The following is a 25,679-nucleotide window of genomic DNA, read 5'->3' as shown; positions in this document are numbered from 1 at the left end:
ATAAAGAAAACAGATTTTAAGTTAACTGGAGGCCCTTTCTTTTGTTGTTATGTTGACTCTAAAATTTATATCACTTAAAAATTATATAAAAAGGAAGAAATAAATTGGGAAAGTAAGTGTTAGGATCCTAATATTATATAAAAGTTTTTTTTTTTTTTTTTAAAAAGATTATGAAATTGTTGTACTCAGAGTCTTAAATGATGAAACACTAGATTTACACTTTGTAATAAAATCACTATCAATTTTCTTTAACTAATAAAATTCAAATTTACATTTTACCTAATTATCATTTTATACAAAACTAGAAGAAACATCATTAAATATATCAAAACTTGATATAAAAAAAACATACTAGTATCTTGTAAGGCATTTTAGCCAATTTTTTCAGAATGAAATATTGAATGCAGAATTTTTTGGTCTTTTTTTTTTGCTTTTGGAAAGATAACATATAAAAATATAAGCTCCAATTTAGTCAAACTGTAATTAAAATCACACTGCTCTTAAACTCTTCGACGTGTTCCATCTTGTTTTATTTTTCAAATCTATAAAAAAAAAAATGTAGAAATAAGCGGAAAATATAATATTTCAATTATAGAAATTTTACTTTCCCTGTTTTATTGTTTTACTTTTATTGAGAAAGAACTTCCTTAACAATGTGAACAATCAGAGGTATGCAGATAGTGATCTGAAGTGCACTTTTTTGTAAAAACGTGTATTTAATGTTAAGAACCAAAAGCGACTTACCAATCCAAAAAAGGGAAAAGATAAGAAATCTTTATTAAAATGAAAACACTTAACTCCCCTCTTTTTTCATATTATAAAAAGAACAAGACATTCAAGATAACCTCTTTACACTCTGTCATAAGAAGGTTCTGACGTAACATTAAAATATATTACCCTTATAAGAGATATAGGGCTTCGTAGGACACCCCCAACTTCTGGGTAATTTATAGCCGTTGGAATAGAAATATAAATGTGTATCATTACAATATGTCGATTTCAAGAGATTTTTACAGACATGTAAAACGGCAGATATAGAGATGACCCATAGCCCCGATAGTTGTTATAGCTCCCCTGCTGGTTCCCTGTCTTCTATTCCGGGGATAGCGCCTAGAAAGCCTCTGGGATATAGCAGTTCACAGAATTTCTTCAAAACCTTCGCTCCAGGTAAAATCACTGTTTTTTAATAAAAGTTTTGAGAGTTGAAAGCACAATCTATAACACAGTTTTTCAATATACACTGTACTTAATTTAAAAATCATGATTTTAATGTGTGTTGTCTCAGAACACAATATGTTTTTTTAATACAAAAAATTTTTTATACATCATAACCTTCTAACAAAAAATTTCTAAAAAATAAATCTTGATTTTTTAATTATAAGTGTGTTGAAAATGCAATCAGCTAATTAACACACACGACACAAATAATTTTTATCATTTTAAAAGATTTGATACATCTCTATTGTCACTTGCTCCAAACAAGCGTATTTCAAGGATATTTTGAAAATAGTTACTAAAAGTACACATATTTCATCATGTTTTATATACCTATTATTTAACGAATACGTTTAGACATTTTCCCAAAGTTCTATGATCAGTTATTATAATCTCACATTTGATAAACGTTGTATTTAATATAATCGGAACAATTATAAAATGTGAGAATTTTGAACATTATAAAAATGAAGAAATGTGATAATTGCATAATTTTTAACCTTGAAAAATTTAATTAATATAAGTGCGTCTTGCAAAATTTAATGTTTGTAACATAGGTCTTTTAATAATATTTTTTTTTTTTTGTTAAACCCTTATTATATAGCCAGTGCTTGTTTGAACTCATACTTTGAAGACATATTTTCAATCAGATTATTTTCTCTACAAACATTCAAAAAAATGTGATTAATTAAAAACATTGTCAAAAAATAATTCAAATTGGTAAATCCTAGTTTGTTTGTTTGCTTGTTTGTTTGTTTGTTTTAATCATTTTTCAGCTCGAGATAATGATGATAAAAACAAATTTAATAATTGCAAAAATTTATGCTTGATATTCTTTTTTATTTTCGTTGGTATTTTACGAATGAATATTTTAGTTATAAGATAAGTGCCTAATAAGGCGTTAAGACATAGCTATTCCACAGTAGCTATCTTGCTTAAATTTGATTCAGCTTTATTAACAAAAGAAAAAAAGCTGGTCCTTTGAGCTTGACATAATTTTTTTTCAATCTTTAAGGACTAATTTGTCTATGGATGTCGATTTTTCCTTTTGTCCAATCATGACAAGAACACACGAGTGTGGCCGATAGGCAGGGCATGCTTATTCCTTCATGGCACCTGATCTTATCATGATATTTTAAAGGTCCGCGTTTGCTCTGCTTCTGATATGTATTTTTCGATGAACTTTTGATCCGTTTGTTCTTTTAATTATCTTTTTTGTTTGATGTAATGTATATTTCAAAAAATTTGATAACTTTTGAAAAGCGGAAGGGTATATAGTAATCGGTATGTCCGTCCGTCTTTATCATTCCAAATAGGTTCTGTAAAATGGGGAGGGGATCGCAACTACCACTGAGTGAAATTTAGAGACACTTTTATCACAGATTTATACATATTGATTGTATAAAAAATATATTTTGGGTTTCCCGGCCACAGCAAACATGGACTTTGCCATTATAACCATAGGGAGGCGGGGGTCATAGCTATTGCTCACAATACCTAGTTTATATGTAAACATTTATAGTACCTTTAACTAACACATGTCGTAGAAAAATTTTTTTGCTTAAAAAACATTGCAGCATTTTAAGAGTTTTTTGTATCCAATTGCAAATAAAGATGATAATTGTGAATTTTAGGTATGTGCAAAAAACCCTTAAAATAAGTAGTTAATAACCAAAATAACTGAAGCTAGAGGTACTGTGAGCAATGAACTCACCAAATGATACTTGTACTTCCTGCCTCCCATGTAATTATAATGGCAAACGCCATGTTTTGCTCTGGAAGACCCGAAATAAGTGTCATATCAAAATGTAAAATAGGTGGTACACAATGGAATACAACATGTACAAGTATGTAATAAATAATCTGTGTAAATATCATTTGATTTTATTCAGTGGTATAGGAAGATTTGTAGAGAAGAGATGAGTACCCTTCAATATCATAGAAAGAATGGCAGTGTTCATGTTTTGCGATGGGAACCCAAAATATGTGTCAGATCAAAAAGTAAAATAGAAGTGCTTTAACGACACTATGTAACAGATATCTGTGAAAGTCAATTCAAATGGATTTCATTCAGTGGTTTTAGACGAGTTACGGATAAGAAAAGGTTACCACAATGCGTAACAGACGGACGGATGTACAGCTAGAAAGAATTAAGGACATCACGATTACTATGTACCCTGTATATGTTTCGAATTTTGAAGTAATTTAATTATAAACAGAATTAAAGGACATTGTTTAATTTTGAATATATGGATTAAACTCTTGTTTTTTTTTCTTTTCATTATTCCCAACTATATTCGCATCGTGTTATGCTGCTAGAAATGTTATTATATCCCAGTAAGAACACTATAAAAATGAAGGTTAATGATTAATATTATAATGTGGATGTCTATGTCTAGATTTTTTTCCCCATTCTCCCTTATTGGTAAAAAAAAATACAGTAAAACTCCCCGTTTTATTTTTGGCCCATAATCATTACAGGTATGTAGAATTCCTTTATTCATAGAATACCAGTGCAGGTGTGCCAGGTGTGTCTAAGTTATCTCCTGCTATGAATATTACTTGACATTTCTTGTTAATAAAATCCATCTGACCTTAGTATCCCTTCAAAGATGTAAAGGTACTGAACCGACCCTCACTTGCATGGGTTTGACAGAAGTTTTATTGTGATTGATAACTGAGTGGGCTTGGAAGAATGATCAAGAAAAAACTGCTTTCACAAGCGCTCTCTATGTATTATAGAATAAATATTAAAAAAAAATCAGGACATCGATTTATTTATTTATTGCTTCAAGTCGAATGACATTGTATTCAGAATCAAGTCCCTATATATGCAAGCTACATTCATCTGTTAATGACGTCAAATCAAATTTATGATTGTTTGCTTCTTTCTACAAAATGTAGGACTAATTCATGATGATTTAATGATAAGTGATGTTACAAATTTATGATGGTCTGTGATTATTTGCAAATTGTGGGCGTCATTTTTTGTAATCGTTTGCTGCTTTCTACAATATGAAAAACGTAATTTATACATTTATTTAGTGGCTGAAGGTTCATACGTGCTACGTTCAAGTCCCCATCTCTGTGCTAGTGTATGTTTGATTGTTTGCTACTTTCTAAAAAATTGTGGGCGAAATTCTTAAAATTTATTACTGCAAGGCTAACTTATAATATATAGGGCCTGGGTTTTTTCTTCTACAAATTGAAACCTAATTCAAACATTATTTATACTTTAACGTTTGTTTGATCATCTTAAATCATATGAACAAAAAATGTGATGTCAATCAAAATAGTTATTCCTTTATTACCTAATTCTGTGTTAAAACAAAAATTATGTGTTGTACGACATAACGGAGGAATCAAAATAGTTGTATTCCTGAATATATACTTTTGTAACAGGAAAATGTTTGCTGGACCGGGAGATCCTTTATGTCCAGTCAGGTACTACCAACTGAGCTATCCAGGCCGTATCCACGGCCCAAACCATGTCCTAAATGGGCTTCGCCCTCGAAACACAACCCAAGTTCTTATTGCCCCTGACAGGACTTTCACCTGCAATTCCAGGGGTGGTCAACGGCACCAAATCTGTAACAGGAAGGGGGGAAATGTATAGCTGGACCGGGAATCGAACCCTGTATGCCCTGTCAGGTGCTCTACCAACTGAGCTATCCAGGCCGATATCCACGGCCCAAACCATTACACATTTTTAAATATCATGAAAAATCAAACATTTAAAAAGTTCAAATGCGGACATTCACAGCATGTATGATCGGTTCCACCTAAATCTTGACCAGTATCATATCAAAGTCATGAAAGAAATAACGGAGATTTTATCACGTTTTACCTGAGATTGATTCTTGTTGGTCATTTGAAAAAGTTGTAGTTAGCGTCGTTAAGAACTTTGTGAAATTTATCGTCATAAGTATCAAAATTTTTACTTTACGCGTATATTGTCATTTACTGAAAATTTCAAAAATAAAAACAATGTATTAATGTGCAAAATCACCAAGCTGTTTTATTTTTTAAACGTCAATCTTGTAATGATTATTGTATGTATAAGAATTTGTTCTTTTATTTGGTACATAATTTATTGACATATGACAGGGTAGATTATAATACAACATTACTTTGTTAAGAAAAAAATACTTGTATAAGGTTTTTGGATCTCCCCATAAATGTAAAAGTAAAATTTATTGTCATTAACAATAAATTACAATTCGCACAAAGATTGTGTTGTGCAGGGGTGTCTGAAGTTACTTTTTATAATACTTGTATGAACATGAATTGCATAAATATGAATATAGACATTTTAGGATTTTAAATTTTTATGTCTATTTTACCATGGTTTGATATTAATTTTAAAGAGAATTATAACTTGCACATTTACCTTTTAAATTACAAAGTTAACATCACTGGTATTGAATTTGAAATGTTAAAATCTTGAAATCTAAAAAAATTTCTGAAGTAATTTTTTACAATAAATCAAAATATTTACTATAATTAATTATATAGTTATGCATACTAAACTGTAGTTATATATAGTAACATTTTGACAAGAATGTTTTTCCTGTCATCCGTATGTATGTAACCCTTATGCCTACAAACATTGTATCTCTAATAAAGTTACAGGGCTCGTGCTATTTCTTACTTATTGTACAAAATGGCGACTTTAAATAAAGTTTACTTACCTACTTAATTCGCAACTATTCTCACACCACTAAATTAACTTTAATGAGATTTTCACAGAATATTTATAATATAGTTCCAGTTTTTAGCTTGAAGCAAAGCTATTTGGGGTTTACCATAGCAGAACATGGACACACACATTTTGGATGGCTTCAAATCTCGAACATTTATTGTAAATTTACTATTGAATAAAACTTAATGTAATTTTTAAGGAATTTTTTTTACATAGTGTGTTTGGTCACCTCCTATTTGGACAAGTATCACAAACTAGACTTTGTCTAATGTGAACGGAATGGGGTATTATTTTGTACTCACTGTACTTTTATTTTTTTCATGCAAGGGAAATATCCATTTTTGTTGTTTTCATGATATAGTTATAGAAAATAAAACCATCAAAATTTAATAAAGGAATTTTGTTTTCGTTTTTTATTACTCCATGGTGTCTCAAAAGATAAAAAAAATCAGAATAAAGCAGATAAGACAAAACACACATAAATACTTTGAATTGCATTTCATGTCCTTGAAATTTATCAGTTTTCAAATGAAGGAACCCATTTTTTTACTAACACAAGTGAAGCATGCCGGAAAAAAAAATATTTACTATAATTAACTGTAGAGTTATGTATATTTCTATAGTTAATTATATTAACATTTTGACAAGAAGAATGTTTAGAGCTGAGAGTGTCTTTCCTGTTGTCCATACGTCTGTAACACACATTGTATATCTAACCGGTTTTCACAAAGCTCGTGTTATTTCTTACTTATTGTACAAAATACCGACTTTAAAAAATTTACTTACCCACTTAATTCGCAACTATCTCACACCACTAAATTGACTTTAATGAGATTTTCACAGAATATTTATAATATACTAGAGTAGTTCCATTGTACATTTCCATTTAAAGGCATTTGGGGTTCAACATAGCAAAACATGGACACACATATTTTGGATGGCTTCAAATCTCTAACATTTCCAGTGAATAAAACTAAAAGTAATTTTTAAGGAATCTTTTTTACATAGTTTTATGGTCACCTAGCTCCTATTTGGACAACTATCAAAAACAAGACTTAATTTGTCTTGAACGGAATGGGGTATTATTTTGTACTCACTGTACTTTTATTTTTTCTCATATTTTTGTTGTTTTCTATTCATGATGTATTTATAGAAAATAATACAAACAAAATTTAATAAATAAATTTCGTTTTCGCCGTTTTCATTACTCCATGGTGTCTCAAAAGATAAAAAAACATCAGTAGGAGCATAAAGCAGATAAGAGACCTGTATGAACACACACAAATACTTTGATCGGCTTGTATTTCATGTCCTTGAATTTTATCAGTTTTCAAATTAAGGAACCCAGTTTTTTAACTAAGACGAGCATGCCGAAAAAAATGATCTAGAAAAATTGAAGTGCATTGACTTTGCCTATCTTCTTTGTCTTTTTTTTTTTTGGTGGGAGGCAGGTGAACCACCCTTTAAAATGCCATCTTATTTTTGCCTAGATATAAAGAACTCAGGACTGTGCAAGCAAGAAATGTCTATTGAAAATGATATCGGTTCGATGTGATTTGTAAGGTAATGGATTCCAACAAAGTGATAAACTTTTACAGGTTAAATTGAGTCATAAATTTCACTTATCAATTTGATTAAAAATCGAAATGCAAAATATACCCAGTTTTGATATATGTAGCATCGTCCTTGGTCCCTATTAATAATATAACATGTACAAGAAACAGTCTGAAAGTCTTTTACCTGCAAATGGAAAATTAATAAACTCTGCAAAGTATGCAAAGAGTCTTAGAATTTGTCGACTTTTCAATCAAATACTTGATAGCAACACTGATCTAATACAAATAAACGATAGAAGGATGTAGCTTAAGGTCTAGGGCACTGTCGATTGTATATTTAGACACTAAACTGATAAAGATTTTCTATCACTATTGTTCGATAAAATGTCGATAGATTAGAAAAAAATTTCTTTATCTTGCTATACTGTTTTGTCAATATATCATTGAACTAGATATGACAAAGTCGCAGATAACAAACAGGAATATAGATTCATTGTTTTGTTTTTGGATATCTTTCCCTCGACGAGAAATTTAACTCGGGTTTTCCTAATATGAGATATATATAACAAAATAGGATAAAACAACGTTTGATGTCTAAGGTATGTAAATATTTATTTTTAATGACCTGTACTAATACTGCTCACTTAAGCATGACTTTTGGTTTCGCAGGATAGGTTTTTCCTGAAATCGAGGGGTTTGACATTTGCTTCCTTAATGATGAACAAATTGCAAATTGTTTGATAAAAAAATTAAAATTTCACTACCTGAAGAAAGTGTATTCCTACCCCTTAAGGATGCTATGAGCAGCAAGAATTAAATGATTAACTAGTGACTTCCTGTCAAGTAACAACATTAGAAAGAGTGGTCGGATATATTTTTAAAAAAATATTGAATAGGTTTATCTTTTCCGAAATTGAATGATCAAATAGGACATTGGGACTGATAGGAATTGCACCAAGTTAAAAAAAGGATTGGTGAAATTTCCAACTACGATATGCAAAAGATAAGATTCCATGCCCCCTAGCTAGGAGAATTTGAAATGACATATTGACATGACTATAGGTAGGATCAAAATAGTTTAAAAATATGTGCACATCGATTGATTGATTATTTTGAGAGCACACGAAACGTTCAGGTTAGCGTACTATGTTTACCTTGTTATATTACTATGCTGAAGAAACCTAATTACGAAGAATTTTAAAGTTTTATATAATTTACCTTTAAATATATTTAATCGTTAATTTGATATAACAGTGTATTATATAACTTTCAATTCATCATATCTTGATAAAGTCAGTTTCTAGGTCACTTATGATTATTCAAATAAATTGGTATTTAAAAAGTCAAACAAATATTGATATCGAGTCTGTCGCAATTGCTTATTTAAATTGTAATATATAAGCTGTAACATATTTCTAAAATTATGACTTGTGACAACGAATCTGGAAAAGAGTTGAATATTTAAATATGTATTTCAATCTAAGAAAACCCAGAAATTTACAAACGGATATGACGAACTGCATAAAGGTGTTCCTAATACATGGACAAGAAAGGGCTCAATAAAAATTAATGAGGATCCGGTTAAAAGTTAATGTATGGGATCCTTTTAAGAGGTAACACCCTACTTTTCTCATTGTTGTTATAGTATTACAAATATATAATTATGTATCAAGATTTTGACATCTAGATCTGTCTCAAGGCTTTGAATAGACTTAAAATGGTTTTCATTTGAATATAATAGTGTGGAGCGTAAGAACCTCATTATTTGAGGTAATAAATAAAAGCTGAAGAAAGGTTTTTAGTGCCGTACGCGTACTTGTTTATTGAAAATAAATGACCGGGTAAGTCTTGTAGAGGAATAATTTAAGCTTATTGCTCTTTTTGAAAGTGTTACGGATGATATCATTTGTTAAAGATGGGGATGCTCACTCCTCCATGGCACCTGATTCCAGTTCTGATGTTTCGGATGTCCGTGTTTGCTCTGCTCGAATTTGTGTTATTTAATGGAATATCAAGCTTGAAATCTGATTGTTAAGTTCATATATTTTATGCTACAAAACGGGACCTGATTTAGACATTTAAAGAAAAATAATTGATTGAGAGTGACCAATGTCACAATAATTGGTCACAATATATCTCATAAGTACCTGCAATGTTCTGTTATTTGCATTCTCCTTGAATGTTTGCTTTATAATTCATGTAAGCAACAGTCCCGTAGTAAACGTCCCACGGAAAGACTTTCATGAAATGAATTTTCCTTTGAGACAATTTACTGCATATATAACTAAACAATCTTTCAGCAAAATCATAGGATTACTGAATTCATTTTTTTTCAGTCTGTACATTTATAGATTTAATATAATGATAAGCAGAACTCCCTTAAGTATATATCAGGTATTCCCTTATCACTTCTCTTTACATGTAATACCGTAACCCCGGCTGATCTGTCTTTATGACCTATAATAAAGAGAGATGGACAGATTTATGTATTGTCAATAATTGTCAACTGGGTGTTCGGCGCCATGTTTTAGTGGCCGCTGCCTACATGTATACCCAGACCATAGAAGCTAAATATCAAAGGATACTCAGCATTCATTGGGGTTACACCGCGTACCTTTTTTCGTACCTTTCTACAAAGATATTCCTTTTTGTGATTAGCTTCTTTATTTGCACATCTTTAACATCTTCGCTTTTCTGTTTTGCAAGACTATTTTTATATACTCTTCTAGATCTCTGTCTTTCAATCTTTCATTTAGTAGTAAACAACAAAAAAAACCTTGAAAAGGAAAAAAAATCAGTTTTCAGAACTGTTAGCTTGGAAGTAACCTTTTTTATTCTTTAAAATAGGTCAACATTTATTTTCCTAAGATTGCTCTAAAATGAAAAACTTCCATTTCAGACAATGATAAGAATATTTACATGATAGAATATTTCCCTATAAGGTTATGTTCCCAGGCATGTTTATGTTTATGAAGTAATTTATTCCTGTCAAATTTGAGGGAAAATATCCTTATTACCTATTTCATTTTATATAAAAAAAAATTACAATCGGCAATTGACATGGTTTTGTTTCAGAGCTTAAAATGTCCTGATCATTTTGAATGATTAAGATTGCTGTCTAGAATTATCACAATGTAGAATTCTTCTTGATATTAGTAATGAGATAAATCTTCTTATATAAAACTATCTGTGCTTTATATGGAATTCTTATAATACCATCGCACTCTGTTTGATGGTCTTGTAGCATAAATAAAATTGGGGAAAATTACAATAACTATTAATAGAATTGAAATGTCATGTTGGATCACACTGAAAATTATGCCTGCAAGGGGACACACGAATGAATGAATCGTAAATCAAATAGATTCCATATAAGTAAACTTGTGTACCATTTTAAAGGATACAAGGTAACAGATGCCAAAAAGGGATTAAGTACCCAGAAGGTTATTGCGTTTTACACATGTACGTTACCACATCTTTATTTATATCGGATTTTAATTTCGTAGTGATGTTGGATTTCTGCGGTTACATTTTGATTCAAGATTAAATAACCAAAATTAAAGCCCGGACGTTCTCTATTCTAATATATAGATTGTGTACATTCTACTATCACATTTTTTTGATTTAACTGATTGAAGAAAATAAAAGATGCGAATCTTTATTATAGTTATCATAAAATTATCAACAATTTTTTTATTCGAATTGATTTATGTTTTTGTATCATTTCCATATGTGAAATTTCTTTTATGAAGCAGTAATCTGCACATCGTCGCAACCCACGGATTTTATGTCCATTCCAAATTGCCCAAATGCACCTGAGCCAAACCCTAAAATTTTATATTCAATCAAACAAATTGTCGGCTTAATGGGTCAACGTTGCCCTGGTGCACTTTATATTTCAACTTTAACCTCAACTTCAATAATATATCATAGAGCTACCTGCTTTAAAAGAAAAATAAATAAAATCCTGAATCTGAAACTTTCAGAAGGAAAGGCGCCTTAATCTTGTTACATATATAACAGGGAGAAGATAAAATTTCAATAGCCAAGTAAACATTTCAGATTTCCTACTAGGGTTATATTACACTGAGAAATACTATGGTAGATACTTGTAGTTTTATTTGGAGCAAGGCTTTTAGTTCCCAAAGACAAAACGTAAGTTAATGTTGATTAAAGCTTAATGTTCAAATCAATTTTTATTTTAAAGCTTAACATTATAATTAGCGATTAGGTAAGATTGCTCTGTAAATATTTTGTTTTCCCGTAATAAACTCTATTTACATGTAGAACTGCCTATTCGGACAAAGAGGAATAGGAAATTTACAAAAAAAAAGAAAAAGAAAAAAATCAACAACAACAACAACAAAAATAAGCTTTTAAGCATAAAAACATGAGTAAATCAGGACAGAAGGTTTTTAGAATACAAAGTATTTGTTGGTATTAATAACTGTAAATGAATCGAAGCACTTACCTTTAAAATTATCTTTAACTTATATTCATCCATTAGATTGCAAATTTATTTTGTACTATTAAACATTCTTTTTTTATATTTTTAATATTCTAGGATATGATTAACACATACGGTAATATTCACTGCTAAATGGCATAGCTGCCGTACGTTTAAAACTATTTCATTACATATACGTTAATTAACAATTGTAATGAATTAAAGAAGATATTATTTACGATTGTTGTCTGATCTTTCCAATAAAACAATTAGACGAATGAACCCAAAGTTATCAAGTACAGAAAGAGATTCAAGTTACTCAAATGAAGGATAAAGCCTTTGCAAAGGAACAAAAAGAATGATTAGTAGTTTTATATATATATGCATGGGATGAATACTGTAGAACTGCATGTACACCCTCAACCGAATGTCCATTAAAAGGTCTGAGAAAGTCATTGAATGTCAGACGTGCACGTTTTAGTGGACCTCAAGTCACCTTTCAGTCAACTTTATGGGACATTTTTATTCTGTTACATATACTATTAAAAACTCTTACGACGTTTTCGTTTAATTTTCAACAATAATTTGCACGAATGTTAGAGTGATGAATTGTATTAAATAAGGTTTGAAGAACAATGTTTAAAAAAATCTTTATCTCATTCTGAGTTAATGTCTTAAAAACCTTATGATATTTGCGGTTATGTCACTATCATACAGATTCGCAATTCGGATTAAATGTTCTTTGAATAATGGATTCAAAGGAACACAGCAGATCTAGACTTGCAAGTTTCTTAACTTTATTTCAATGGCCCCATATCTGTTTTTCTACCATTTAAACGAAGTAAATGGAACCTTGCAACTTTGAATTTGGAATAAGGCATGCATATTGAACAAGAACAATTCTGAGAATTAGACTTTAATAAACATAACGGACCATGGAACTCATGTGCATGCTTTATCTGAAATATAAGTAATCTAAAATATATTTGTATAACTTGATGCATTTGTTAAAGTCACCCTTTTTTGTTCAAATACAAGGTTTTTAAATTTTGACTTTGAAATGCTTGACAATGAAAATGGAGCGGAAATGAAACAAATTATTTAAGTTTTAAAGCCATATATGGCGTAACTGGTCAAAAAATATATTTTTGAAAAATACAAAATTAAGTAAAGAAATATAGTTAATATATTTAAATTAAAGCTTTTCATACAATTCTGAACACGAAGAACACCTCGTTTCACCTAATAATACAATTTTATCTTCTCTATAATGTGTTAATTGAATCTTTTGTATTTTCTTCCGAGCCGGAGAAAATTCCGAGAATCCAAATTAAATTGTTATATCTTTATAACGCAACTGACTCAGATTTTGTAATTCACGGAAAAGTTCTATCTTTATATAAAGTAATCATACAAATAATAAGTTCTTATAATTTTAGTCTAATAATTTTCAGTGTACATACGCCATATATGGCTTTAAATATCTTCTCATATTCTGTACATTTAAAATCGGTTACTAATTTGTTGAAATGAGTGACACAAGAATGCGTCGAATAAAGATTTAAAGAGAACCGACAAGCAAGGGTGCATAATGTCAACAATCATTGATGTACGTACAACATAGTCCCCTAATATAATAGCTTTTTATTTGTTGCTTATAATATCATATGAAATATTTCTGTAGATATGGCTGCCACAACGGTAGAGATGAACGATATTGATGTGGAATCAGCAAGGAATGGGGACACGAGACACGGGTGAGTGATTTATTAGATTGTTATCGTTTAAAAAACAGTTGTTGTATACTAGTAAAACGGAGGAAATATTGTCTCATTGTCAACACTGAAATTAAATTATAATGCTACGTTTACACTATGTTCCCGGCAGCCACGGCAGCCCCGTTTGCCCGAAACGTAGTGCGCCGTGAGATTTTGGTTATTTTCCCCTCTATATCCAAGTCTTGACAAGTTCTTTTGCGGTCTTCTACGGTCTTCTACGGAATCCGTGATGGGCCGTTATAAGATATAGTTGCCGTGGAGTGCCGTTAAGCTCCACGGCGCAAAATTGGTTTTGCCAATTGTATGCCAGCACGTTCCCCCCAGGCCTCTTAATTTTCTGATAGGTCCCCTCTCGTTTCTCGCGTTCTTATGAAGTTCTTATACGTTTCTCACGTTCTGTCAAGTCTTTCTACGTATGAAACGTATTGACGCCGGGAAGCTATGGATCATGTTTGTGCCAGAGAAGGTCTCCTAACCAGAAACAATCATTGTATCATGACCCTTCGAAGATAAAACTTCATGAATTCCTAAGACGAAGATTTTATTTTCGCGTGTTTGCTGGTTGCATACGTAAAATCACTTTGTCAAAATGAAGAGAACCAGCAGCAGTTACAGAGAGGGAAGACAGGAGTGCAGCAACTAGGAATGAGACGAATAAGACGAATGAGAAGGCTCGAATGAAACTTCTCTGCAATGCCCGGCTTTTATATGCTTCCTCTCAGACCGCGTGCACCGTGTCAGACCGTAGTAGAACGCAACGCACCGGGACCATAAACCTTAACATGCCGCGACGAACCGCGATTGAACGCGAGCAAACGGCTACCATACACCCTAGTTTGCCGTGAGGACCGTGATGAAACGTGGCAGAACGTGATAAAACGGACAACAACCGTGAACTAGCCTTGACAGAACGCGGACTAAATACAGCAAAACGTCTCAAAAGATTTTTTTTACAATGAGATAAAATATCAAATATATTCTCCAACATGTCCCAAATCAATTGCGGACTGCCTCCAATTCTGTTACGGTCTATTACGTGTTGTTGATTTTGTTGCAATTTATTCCGTTTTTACTACGACCTAAACAAAGTTTCACATCTGCAACGTGGCCGCCGTGGCAAATTTTTTGACAGTTTAAAAATCTGGCATCCAGATGCTTCGTGGTTTATAAAGCGTAAACTGCCCCAAGTTATCTTATATCGGATAACATAAGTTGAAATTAGCTTCATTCCTTAAATGTTTCATATTCTTACAGAAAAATAACGGATAAAAGAGGCCAAAATATGCCCCATAAAATACTGACAGCTGCTTTGCTTATCTAATACCTAATAATTAGATAATTATATAATTAGGTAATAAAGAGGTCACCAAATTGAAATAATTATTCTAGAAATTTCACGGGATCTCAAGGTTGAAGTTATATTTCCATTTGGTGTACACCTACATTTGTTTATTTGGTCAATGATTATTATGGTATTATGGTCACATGAGTTGTAATAAAAAATTCAGGAGTGCTTAGGCCAGATGAAGGTCAATGAAATAATAATTTAAACATTAAAAAATTAATTTTTATAACCTACTACTTCAGAAGGAATAGAATACATGTAGAATGAATTTTTGGACATGCGGTGCATTTAAACCCTTACATATGATATACATAATGAATGATGATTGATTTAACATTGAAAACTACTAAAGTTCTAATAATCAATCAATCTATCAGAGCTGTGAAGGATTTAAATACAAGACCATGAACTAAACAATTATGTAATTCAAGTCAACGATAGATGAATATGAATTCTTTTCCCACCAAGGGGTACACTCACTGTGGAAACATGCAAATAGAAATGCGTTTTCCTTCAAAGGTACATGACAACAAATTGATAACAACATCAGTAAGACAGATGTTGCATAACCCCAATACATGAACATAACTACAATACATGAACATAGATATGAATGTTGTAATTCTCTATCAGGGTTAAATGTTTTACCGATAAAATGCATGCACCTTTACGTTGAAGAATACAAGTACCCCATAAATATTAATAATTTAGGATGAATTGAAAATTGTACAGATATGCTCTTTGTTTATCCTTAGCAAAGAATTTTTTTCAACCATCTCCATACATTGAAATTAATGACGTGAAAGCTATTGAAGCTAGAAAAAATACAAAAATCTGAATAAAATATATTACTAACGCATATTTAGAAGTTAATAAGACAGTAAAGCAAACTTTATCAAAAATTAAACTTCCTGGTTAGAACGTGTATTAACCGATCGACATCATGAAAATCAATATTTTTTCATTTGTTATGAAAAGAAAACTAGGTCACAACATTGAGGAATAAAAAAAAAATAAAAGGATATTATAAAAAAAAATCTTATTAATAAAGGTCATTTTAGCTGTTTTTGTTTACAAAATATCAAAGAAATAGGTTTAAAAACCCTAACTGTTCAAGAATGCCATTCATCCCTTTAACGGTGTTCATTTTTCTTCAATCAACATCATTAAATCCAAAATAAATCTTCATTAATTGCAAGTGCTTCGATGCAAAAATACTAATATTCCAAGAATTTTAATCTATTCAGTTATTAATAAATAGGAAACACACATTGTTTTAGGGATTGAACCTTCTTTTTAAAGTATTTTACTTGATCACTTTTTTCAGACAATATATATCTATAATAAAAAAGAAAGAGTTACAAACACATATAATACAGATGAGAATAATATCAAGAACTTTCAAAAATATTTTGGATGTACCAAACGAAAATCGTTAAAGAAAATATATAAATGTAGTTTGTTACATTTGAGCTCAAATGATAAATTGAAGAGTTCAGTGCTAGAAGCAAGAGAAGAGTACTACAGCAATGGTATATCATTGCAATGCCTTTTTCAGGTCTGAGGATGGCAATTATCTTTGGAACATTTTCCGGAAGGACCGACTGCCCGAGGATTCCGAATGCTGTGTGGGGTTTACAGACAAGTTCTTCAGAGTTTTTAAGTTCCTGTTCTACATTTTCCTGTTGTTTGTGTTAATAGGTGGCGTTATTGTCACTCGAGCCGGGCTACAAATTCTGGCGTCACTGCTTGGTGACCATAATATAAGATTTGAAAATGTGAGTTTCGATAAATACATAAAACTTTTTATTTCAGCATTATACCGGTAAAAATAAGAAGAGAAGTAAGTTCTCTAAAAGAATTATTAATTTAATGATTGATTGATTGATTGATTGATTAATGTTTTACGTCGAATCGGCAATATTTCAGCCATATATCGCCGATTCGGCGTAAAACATTAATCAATCAATCATTAAATTAATTTAATGAAGTAAAATTAAAAGTATTATGATGTAATGTATATATGTCTTTGCTATTTGTGTAAGTTACAAATATACTTGTAAATATGAATTATGGTTTTGCTTGCATCTACTTCTTTGAACGGAAACGATTCTTGAAGAGGAGCTGAAAGCATGCTCTAAAAAAGCTTTGAATCAATTTTCTTGTTCTTTATCAACCTACATTGATATAATTTTTCTTGACAATAAAATGTCGTGGAATTCTATATCAAAGTATTACATATTCGAATGACTTACAAAATATGTTCTACGTTTTCCTTTTCCAGAGGACCGTTACACAGGATTTTATATCATACCTATTTTTCTTCGTGATTGCAATACCCGACGCTCTCAAGTTTTTGCAGAGTTTTTTCATGTTTCTTTTTGGTAGCCGTGAAAGTCCAACATGTGCGCGTTTTTTAATGGTAAGTTTTCCTTAAGGTTCAGCGAAAAATATTTTTAAAATATTCAGAATGTTAAGTTATATACATGTACATTGGTAAACTGATGTTAAATACTTAAAAATCTATCAAAAGTATCTAGATAAAAAAATTTGAGGTGTAATATAGTCCCCATATTTGACAGAATTCTTTATTTCTTTCAGATAATCTTCCGTGAGGGGCTCCATCTTTTTGGCCTCGGGTGCCTGCTTTTCAAGGTCATGCCCTACCTTGACCCTCTACAGACGTGTCTCGTGACAATATCTGTGCCCCTATTACCGGCCTTTGTTAACTTGATATCATATTGCCACAGAAAAGCATGCCAAATGCGCAAAGGAATCAAAAAGTTTTTTAACGTCTTCTTCATACTGTTACTTATACCAGCTGTTATAATTGTGCCATATACCCTCTCCCAGTCCAGTGAAAGTAATAGTGCTAAGCGTTGGCCAGACAAGGTAGAGCTCATTGCCTGGATTCTTGTATCGGTGTTCTTGATGTCGGCGAGATGGATAGAAACATACTCCTTTGTGTGCAGGAGATTTATAGAAGATAGAAACGACAAGCGGGTAAAAGATAAAGGATACGTGATTTCACATATGGCATCCAGTATCGTCAGAATTATCCTATTGATCATTCTATTTCCAACGTTTTATTGTCGAGATATTCGAGGAATTAATGATACGTATGATAAATTCATGTCATTGACAGAAGTTTCAGGACTCCTTCCCCAGAACTGTTCTGAATTTCTCAATTTATCGAGCCCCACCATTAACAGTACTGTCACGTGCAGTGACGAGGGGATATCCTACTGGCTTGTGATTAGTTCATTTCTGGCTCATACGATTGGTGCAGTATTAACAACCCATTTTGGTGTTTTAGCTTGTAGATTACGAATGCAGAAACTGGGATTTGCAATTCCATTTACTGTGGCAACACCTCTTTATGTCATTCTGTTGATTGCACTGAATGAAACAGGCAATGACTTTGCAAATGGTTACTTATTGTTGAAAGCCGCCGATAAATGGTTACTGTTTGCATTTTTCTTCATTGGCTGGGTAGGACAAACCTGGGTCTGTCGACATGTTTGGTACACACACCGCGAAGAACGTATGGAATTTGCCAACAGGTCAGTATAACATTATACAATTATTGCATGATTGTGAGGGAGACATGAAGATTTCTTCGCCCATGAAAAATCATATTCCCTGAGGGCAACGCCCGAGGGGAATATGATTTTTCATGGGCGTCGCCGCGAAGAAATCTTCATGTCTCACTCACAATCATGCAATAATTTTTTTATTATATTGAATCAAGCACATTGCCGGAATAGAGTAAACAAAATACGAAACAGGCGTATGTTACAGTACACCACTATATATATAGCGCTTCATAAAAAAAATCCTTTGTGACAATTCAATCTGATTTACTCAGTAGTAACAATCATTCTCCACTCATGGAAACACTTTTCTAAATATTTATATTTTACAATTTTATATCGACATAATTAATCAAAGATATAAACAGAGCAAACCCAGTACATAGTAATCATCATATTCGCCGCATTGTGACGTCAAACTCGTGGAACACGACGTGAAAACATTCGACACACTTTGGCTGAATACACCTAAATGTAGGGAACGATAGTCATCCGAGGTGATCCGAATGCGGGAAACACGACGTTTTGTTGCAGGGCCAACACAACGGTCATGTGACTGCCGCAGCCAATCAGATTCCGTTTTACTTGTGATTATTTATATGAGGTATAATAAAAAAGGATATTCAAATAATGACCATTTTAAATTATTTATATTACAAACTTAATTTTACTAGCATCTTTTCATTTAAAAGAACGCATATTTATTGTTGATTTCGTACCTATAACCTATCACTTTATTTTTCCAGACTGTTTGTCCTACCCCACTTCTGTAGTCCAATGGTGGACCTGGCGCTTTTACATAGTCGGAAGAAAAGAAACGCATCTGAGACAGAGAAACGATCAGATACCTCTAACGTAGACTCTAAGGTCTATATCTGCGCCACCATGTGGCACGAAAATCGGATTGAAATGAAGCAGATTTTGATATCTATATTTAGGTATTACGTATTTTCAAACTTCAACACCCAGTATAATTGAGTTGTCTTATAAATAGAAATTAAAAATGAATTAAATTCGATTGTAAGAATTATCTTTGGTTATAATTAATTATCAAACAAATTATGTTACTAATGCTGCTTTCGGTATTTTGCTGACTTTATTACGAATTTGAATACCAGTATGTCAAAATTTTATAAATTTTCTGTGCATTTAGAATTATGAAGTGTTGTAAATGTTGGAATCAGAGAGCAATCTCTTAATAATGTATAATTTTTAATAGACTTGATCACCACCAGTTCCAGTATGAGTATAGCAAAAACGAACTGAAACATAAAGAAAAAGATTATTACACATTTGAAGGTTAGTGCTACGTGTGAGGTATGTAACAGTATTATTGAAAAAATGCATACAAAATAGAGAAAGAAAACTTAGTGTCTAAAATATGTAAGAGAGTTTGAAAGTCTAGAAAAGTAAAGCGATAGATTGAACGGTATTATGCAAAACAGTACCAAACCACTAAAAGGGCTTTGTGTTCCATTTAATAGCACACATTCCTTTCGATGATGCCATGGAAACCAATAAAACAACAAATAAAAGAGGTCCAAACGATTTCGTCAGGCAGTTCATGGAAATCGTGGATGAAGCGGCCAGGTGAGTTTAAGTTGAATCAACATATAAAATCTGAGGATAGCAAACACTAATCATTCTAACTTCAGGAGAAAATCGAAACGTTAACAGTACAAGCACCTTTAAAAAACCTTAGGTGGGATCAGGTGCCTAGGAATAGTAAGCATCCCCCTTTGATCGGTCAGAACCACCTTGAGTTCAATGTATTGAACAGGTATACGGAGTTCTTCTTAATCAATTTAAGTAGCGGCCTATAAAACAATGATTGAACAAATGGTATGAAATCAGGTATACGTAAATGTCCCAAATTAGGTTTTGTTCACAAATAAAATCGTTACTATGACTGCAAAATTCCAAAAAAAGTTTACTTTAATTGTGACTTGATTAAAAGGGATTTTTCCCTATGCATGTTATTGTATATAGAACTTTGGAGTAAAATAATTAAGATAAGGTAAGTTGATAATGAAAAAAATTGAGGTCGTATTGTTATTTCTTCTAAATCTCCATTGAAAAAAGATATTTAGTAAAATTCCTCAAAACATTAATGTGCATGCATTTACATTAATGTTTTGAAAAGTCGTATTGATAACATTTCTGATCGTAATTTATTTCCATTCAAAGTGCTTTTTACCAAAGAAAAGTTGTACTGGATCCGCCCAAAAAATATGTAACTCCTTATGGTGGGCGCTTGGAATGGGAACTTCCTGGAGAAAATAAATTGATTGTCCATCTTAAAGACAAAGAAAAAATACGTCACAAGAAAAGGTGGTCGCAGGTAAATAGATACAACTATGACCGAAGTAATCGGTGTTAATTATGATATAAACAGTGAGCTTTGAAATATAATTTTTTTTATTTTTAGAATTTTAAGGTACTTTTTTTGTAGATCATGTACATGTACTATTTCATTGGATACGAACTTCTCATGAAAGAGAATAAACCGACAACCGGACCAAATCCAAATTTTGATGACGTGCCTTCAATATTTGAATTACTCTCTGAACAGGTGAAGCAAAAGGTGAGATATCTATTTTGCTATTACATTGTATTTGTACAAAATACATACAATTTTTAATATGCATGCACCCTGTTTATTAATTGCTCTCTGTGCGGGAAAATGACACAATTTTATCTCATTTAAATATTTTATAGACTTTTTTGAAAAATCATTTTGCACAGGCTGAAAATTCCTACATCCTGGCACTTGATGGTGACGTGGACTTCCAGCCAGAAGCTCTGCAGCTTTTGATTGACCGTATGAAGATAAACCCCAAAGTTGGTGCAACATGTGGACGCATCAAACCTGGAGGGTCAGGTAAACAGTAACATATAAAGAACTAATAGTATATAAAGGGAAATCTTGGGAAAAATAATAAAATAAACATAAAAAAATAAAGGTATTATTGTGCAACTATTTTTTCCATGTATATTGCCAATGGGTGATCTAACATGCAATGTGAAGTTAAAAAATAATATGAATTTCATGATTTTTTATTAATTGAAAGAGCATTTTGAGTTCATTCACTTCTTGTGATATGCGAACAGGGCCTGTGGTCTGGTATCAGCGCTTTGAGTATGCAATTGGTCACTGGCTTCAGAAGTCTGCAGAACATATGTTTGGATGCGTACTCTGCAGTCCTGGATGTTTCAGTCTGTTTAGGATGAAAGCTCTGATGGACGATAATGTAATGAGAACGTACGCGACATTACCCACTGAGGCACGCCATTTCCTCCAGTATGACCAAGGTACGTAATACAAAATTGTTATACGGTTATTGCCAAGAAAGTATGCAAATGTATTTTCACAAAGGATAATTAACTGGTTAGAATGTCAACTGAGAATAGAACTAGATTTTGAATTTCTTTCTTTCTCTTTTGCATCGAATTTTTCCATACGAAAAGATCTTTATTTACATTCAATTAAATCAGCACAAATATTTTGTTACTATAGTGGCATTTATATTTAACTGTTACAAAATTTCTTCTACAGGAGAGGATCGATGGCTTTGCACTCTTATGCTGCAACAAGGTTACAAGATTGAATACTGCGCAGCAGCAGAAGCGATAACCTTTGCCCCGGAAGAGTTCAAAGAATTCTTTAATCAGAGAAGACGCTGGATGCCCTCTACAATGGCTAACATTTTGGACTTGCTACAAAGCTACGCCCGTACAACAAAAATGAACCCAAACATTTCATATTTCTACATTTTTTATCAAATAATCTTATTTGTATCATCCGTTTTAGGTCCTTCAACCGTTTTGCTGGCCCTAGAGTCTGCCGTTGCCTCAGTCTTTGGTGTAGCACCTTGGTTGGCCTATCTTTTGACATACGGCCCAACAATAATCTTCATATTCGTTTGTCTTAAATGTAAAACCGATACCCAACTGAACTGGGCGATGGTTTTGAGTGCTATATACGCCCTATTGATGATGGCAGTATTTGTAGGGACTCTGGTGTCGATTGCTAGCGAGGGTTGGTATACCCCAACAGGAATGTTTTTCTACATTCTTGTTGGCACATTCCTAATTGCTGGCCTTCTTCATCCACATGAATTCGGTGACCTTATTTGGGGAATCCTTTATTTTATTTGTATTCCAGCAGGATATCTTTTCTTGATAATTTACGCAATCTGTAATTTGAATAATGTGTCGTGGGGTACGAGAGAAAATAAAACGGCAGTTTTGGAAAATGCTGGACAGGGTGGTAAAAAGAGCAAAAAGAAGGAGACAGAGGACGAAATAGATTTTGTTACAACGGAAATGATCAGTGGAATGATAAAGCAAGTTAAGAACACGAACGTTTCAGGAGCTTCTTGTTCCGAAGCTTTCTTCTCCGTATTCCGTTGGATGAATAACCTTGTTATATTAAAATCTCTGGAGTCTGTTCAAAATATATTCGAAAAAAGCAAAGACGAAACTGATCAAGGATCTGATCAGGCAGTTGGCAAGAAATCACTGCTCAAAAGTAGGCGACACAGAATACCAAAGATTGACCCAAATCAATTAGACGAAACGTCATGGGCGTTAGAAGACGTGAGAACGACGAAAATATCTACATTAGACCAAAAAGAAGAGAAATTCTGGAAGGGATTAATTCAGCATTACCTTTATCCATTAGACGAAGATAAGAAAAAACAAGACAAAGATAAAGAAATGTTGGCTGAATTAAGAAACAAAGTGGCTTTTGGATTTTTCTTCCTAAATGCACTTTGGCTAGCGATTATGACAGCGATGAACGAAGTGAAATATATTATAAACATTAAAATAACAGATTCAGTGACCATCGAACCACTTGGGTTTGTCTTTTTAGTTGTTTTCACCATATTGCTGCTGTTGCAGTTCTTTGGTATGCTACTGCATAGGCATGAGACCCTTCTTCACATCTTAGCTATAACTAAACTTTTCAAAAGAAAGACACATGACATCAAGAAAGACATCGGGGAACTTGCAAAAACCCCTGTGAATGATGACAGTACCAGCTTAAATGAAACCGATGATGATGACGACGACGCCATTTACTGCAATGAATCTGTAATTAAAGAAATTGTAGAAAAGAGGAAAAATGATTTAGGTAGAAGTCACATCGGGCACTATGAAAAACGAAAAAGTCAGGGCTTAAACCTACGAAAAACTGTACGAAGAAACTTAAAGACAATGGAGCGACGTGGACAAAGAGGTTATACAAATCAAACAATACAGGAGTAAATTAAGACCTCTTTTTTTATAAAGTTCTATTGAATTATATTGAAAACGATGTAGAGTTAATCGGCAAAATGTCTAAAACAATATCTAGTAACGAACAAACCAAAAAATCTAAATTATAACATTATATACCGATCGTTTTAACCCTTCACATTCAGGATGTATAATTTATATAATTAATCTATTGCCTTCATGATTGAAACTTTTAAATCTCGGATGATAAAAGTCTAGACAAATGAACTGAATTTATGATATGTTATTTTTTTGTGCATGTACTTATATAAATAAAGATATTTTATCAAACTCTTGACATGCTGTTCAAAAACATGCAATGCAGGTTAAGAAGTTATCAGATTAAACCGCCTATCCTCTTTTGATTTAATATCATATTCATACATATTTACAGATAGATAAAATTGTAATTTGTACGAGGGCCGTTCAAAAATTACGCGGACTTGTTGCACAGAAGAAATATTTGACGACATAATCGGGCAAAATTTCACAAATATTATAAAAGAATCTTTACTTATACGGTCATCAAAATTTCATATCAAAATATTGTAAATTGGTATTAATTTTGAGTGATTTTTCAAGACATACCATTAAGTCACGGCGCAGAAAAATCTTCAACGTCACAAGCATTATAAAAAATATGTGATTGAGCTTTCATTTTCTCAACATTTTCCCTTGAGTACCTGTATAGTTTGAGTTACCTTATCTACTCAACACCAAAACACCATTTCTTGTCAAGCTTAAAATCTATTGAACAAGTAAAGAATACTCTTTTTTTTTTGTTTTAAAACCAAAAACTACAGATATAGTGTGATATTGGTGACTCTCAATCACGTTCTTTACAGTCCGGATAAAGTTAACTTTTCGTCTATAATCTTCTTTCAGTCCTCCCGTATAGCCTTTTTATAGAGGTCTAACTGTCTAAAATTTCAATTTGCTATTTGTGGGCGTATGTCACGAGTAGTCTAGTTTACTACATGTTTTATTATGCATATTTTGGATATATGTTGCCGATATCTCGAGCATGACACATATTTTAACAAAAGTGTGGTGCGCCGTCAATTCAGGAGACGTCATTTTCACAGTCGTTTTCACGGGAATCGCATCAGAGAAAAATCACTATATTTCTGTTAGTACTTCAAATATTACGTCCGAAATCTAAATAAATAATAATAGAACAATTTAAAGGTACATTTGAGAAAATTGTTGAAAAATATCGCGAATTTTAGAAAATCAATGGGTTAAATTTTAGAATCCGCATGCTTTTGCTTCATTTTTTTTTTTGTCGTGCGCCGTACCTCTCCACCAACGATATCAACATACCGATAATTTTAGTGGAATTTTTTTTAAAATACAGAAATTTTGCCCAAAATTTATTGGAATCTTTAAGATACATATTTCTGTGAAATTTTATAACTATATGACGTCTGTAAGAGTAAATAATAGCACAGTCCGCGTAATTTTTAACGGCCCTCGTATTTGTCTGCATTCGTGACTAAAAAGTAAACTGCTTGGCAATGCAGTATGACAGTAAAATAGGACTCGTCTGTTTGTTTTTCGTAACGTTCCTTTGAGAATCTTTCACTCATATTGAGACGCCTCCACTTGTCGGCGACAGGCTATTAATAGTAAAACCTTTACTTGGCTTTTATGGCCTTTGAAATGCAAGAACTCTCTTTTGATTCAGCATCAACTGCGACACAGGATATCGAATTCTACATTCTCATCCGCAGGACCGGATTGCATATTCCAAGATATGGTTC

At 32.3% G+C, this 25,679-nt stretch overlaps 1 protein-coding gene across 1 annotated transcript; it reads left to right on the top strand.

The window, feature by feature from the left end:
- The first annotated feature begins 1,040 nt into the window (after positions 1-1,040).
- On the top strand, positions 1,041-24,144 carry LOC134267032 (chitin synthase chs-2-like). The gene is made up of 13 exons (XM_062749264.1): positions 1,041-1,167; positions 13,605-13,677; positions 16,602-16,821; positions 17,328-17,465; positions 17,645-18,606; positions 19,383-19,574; positions 19,856-19,935; positions 20,121-20,226; positions 20,824-20,977; positions 21,089-21,220; positions 21,382-21,517; positions 21,748-21,948; positions 22,193-24,144. The coding sequence occupies exons 1-13, from the start codon at positions 1,041-1,043 to the stop codon at positions 23,905-23,907; spliced, it is 4,236 nt and encodes a 1,411-aa protein (XP_062605248.1). The 3' UTR covers positions 23,908-24,144.
- Positions 24,145-25,679: the final 1,535 nt, after the last annotated feature.

The sequence above is a fragment of the Saccostrea cucullata genome, unplaced genomic scaffold (assembly GCF_032062105.1).
Source record: "Saccostrea cucullata isolate Sc308-1 unplaced genomic scaffold, CSIRO_AGI_Scuc_v1 ctg248, whole genome shotgun sequence".
NCBI lineage: Eukaryota > Metazoa > Mollusca > Bivalvia > Ostreida > Ostreidae > Saccostrea > Saccostrea cuccullata.
Note: the sequence above shows the minus strand (reverse complement) of the source record. Positions and strands in the feature narration are given on the sequence as shown.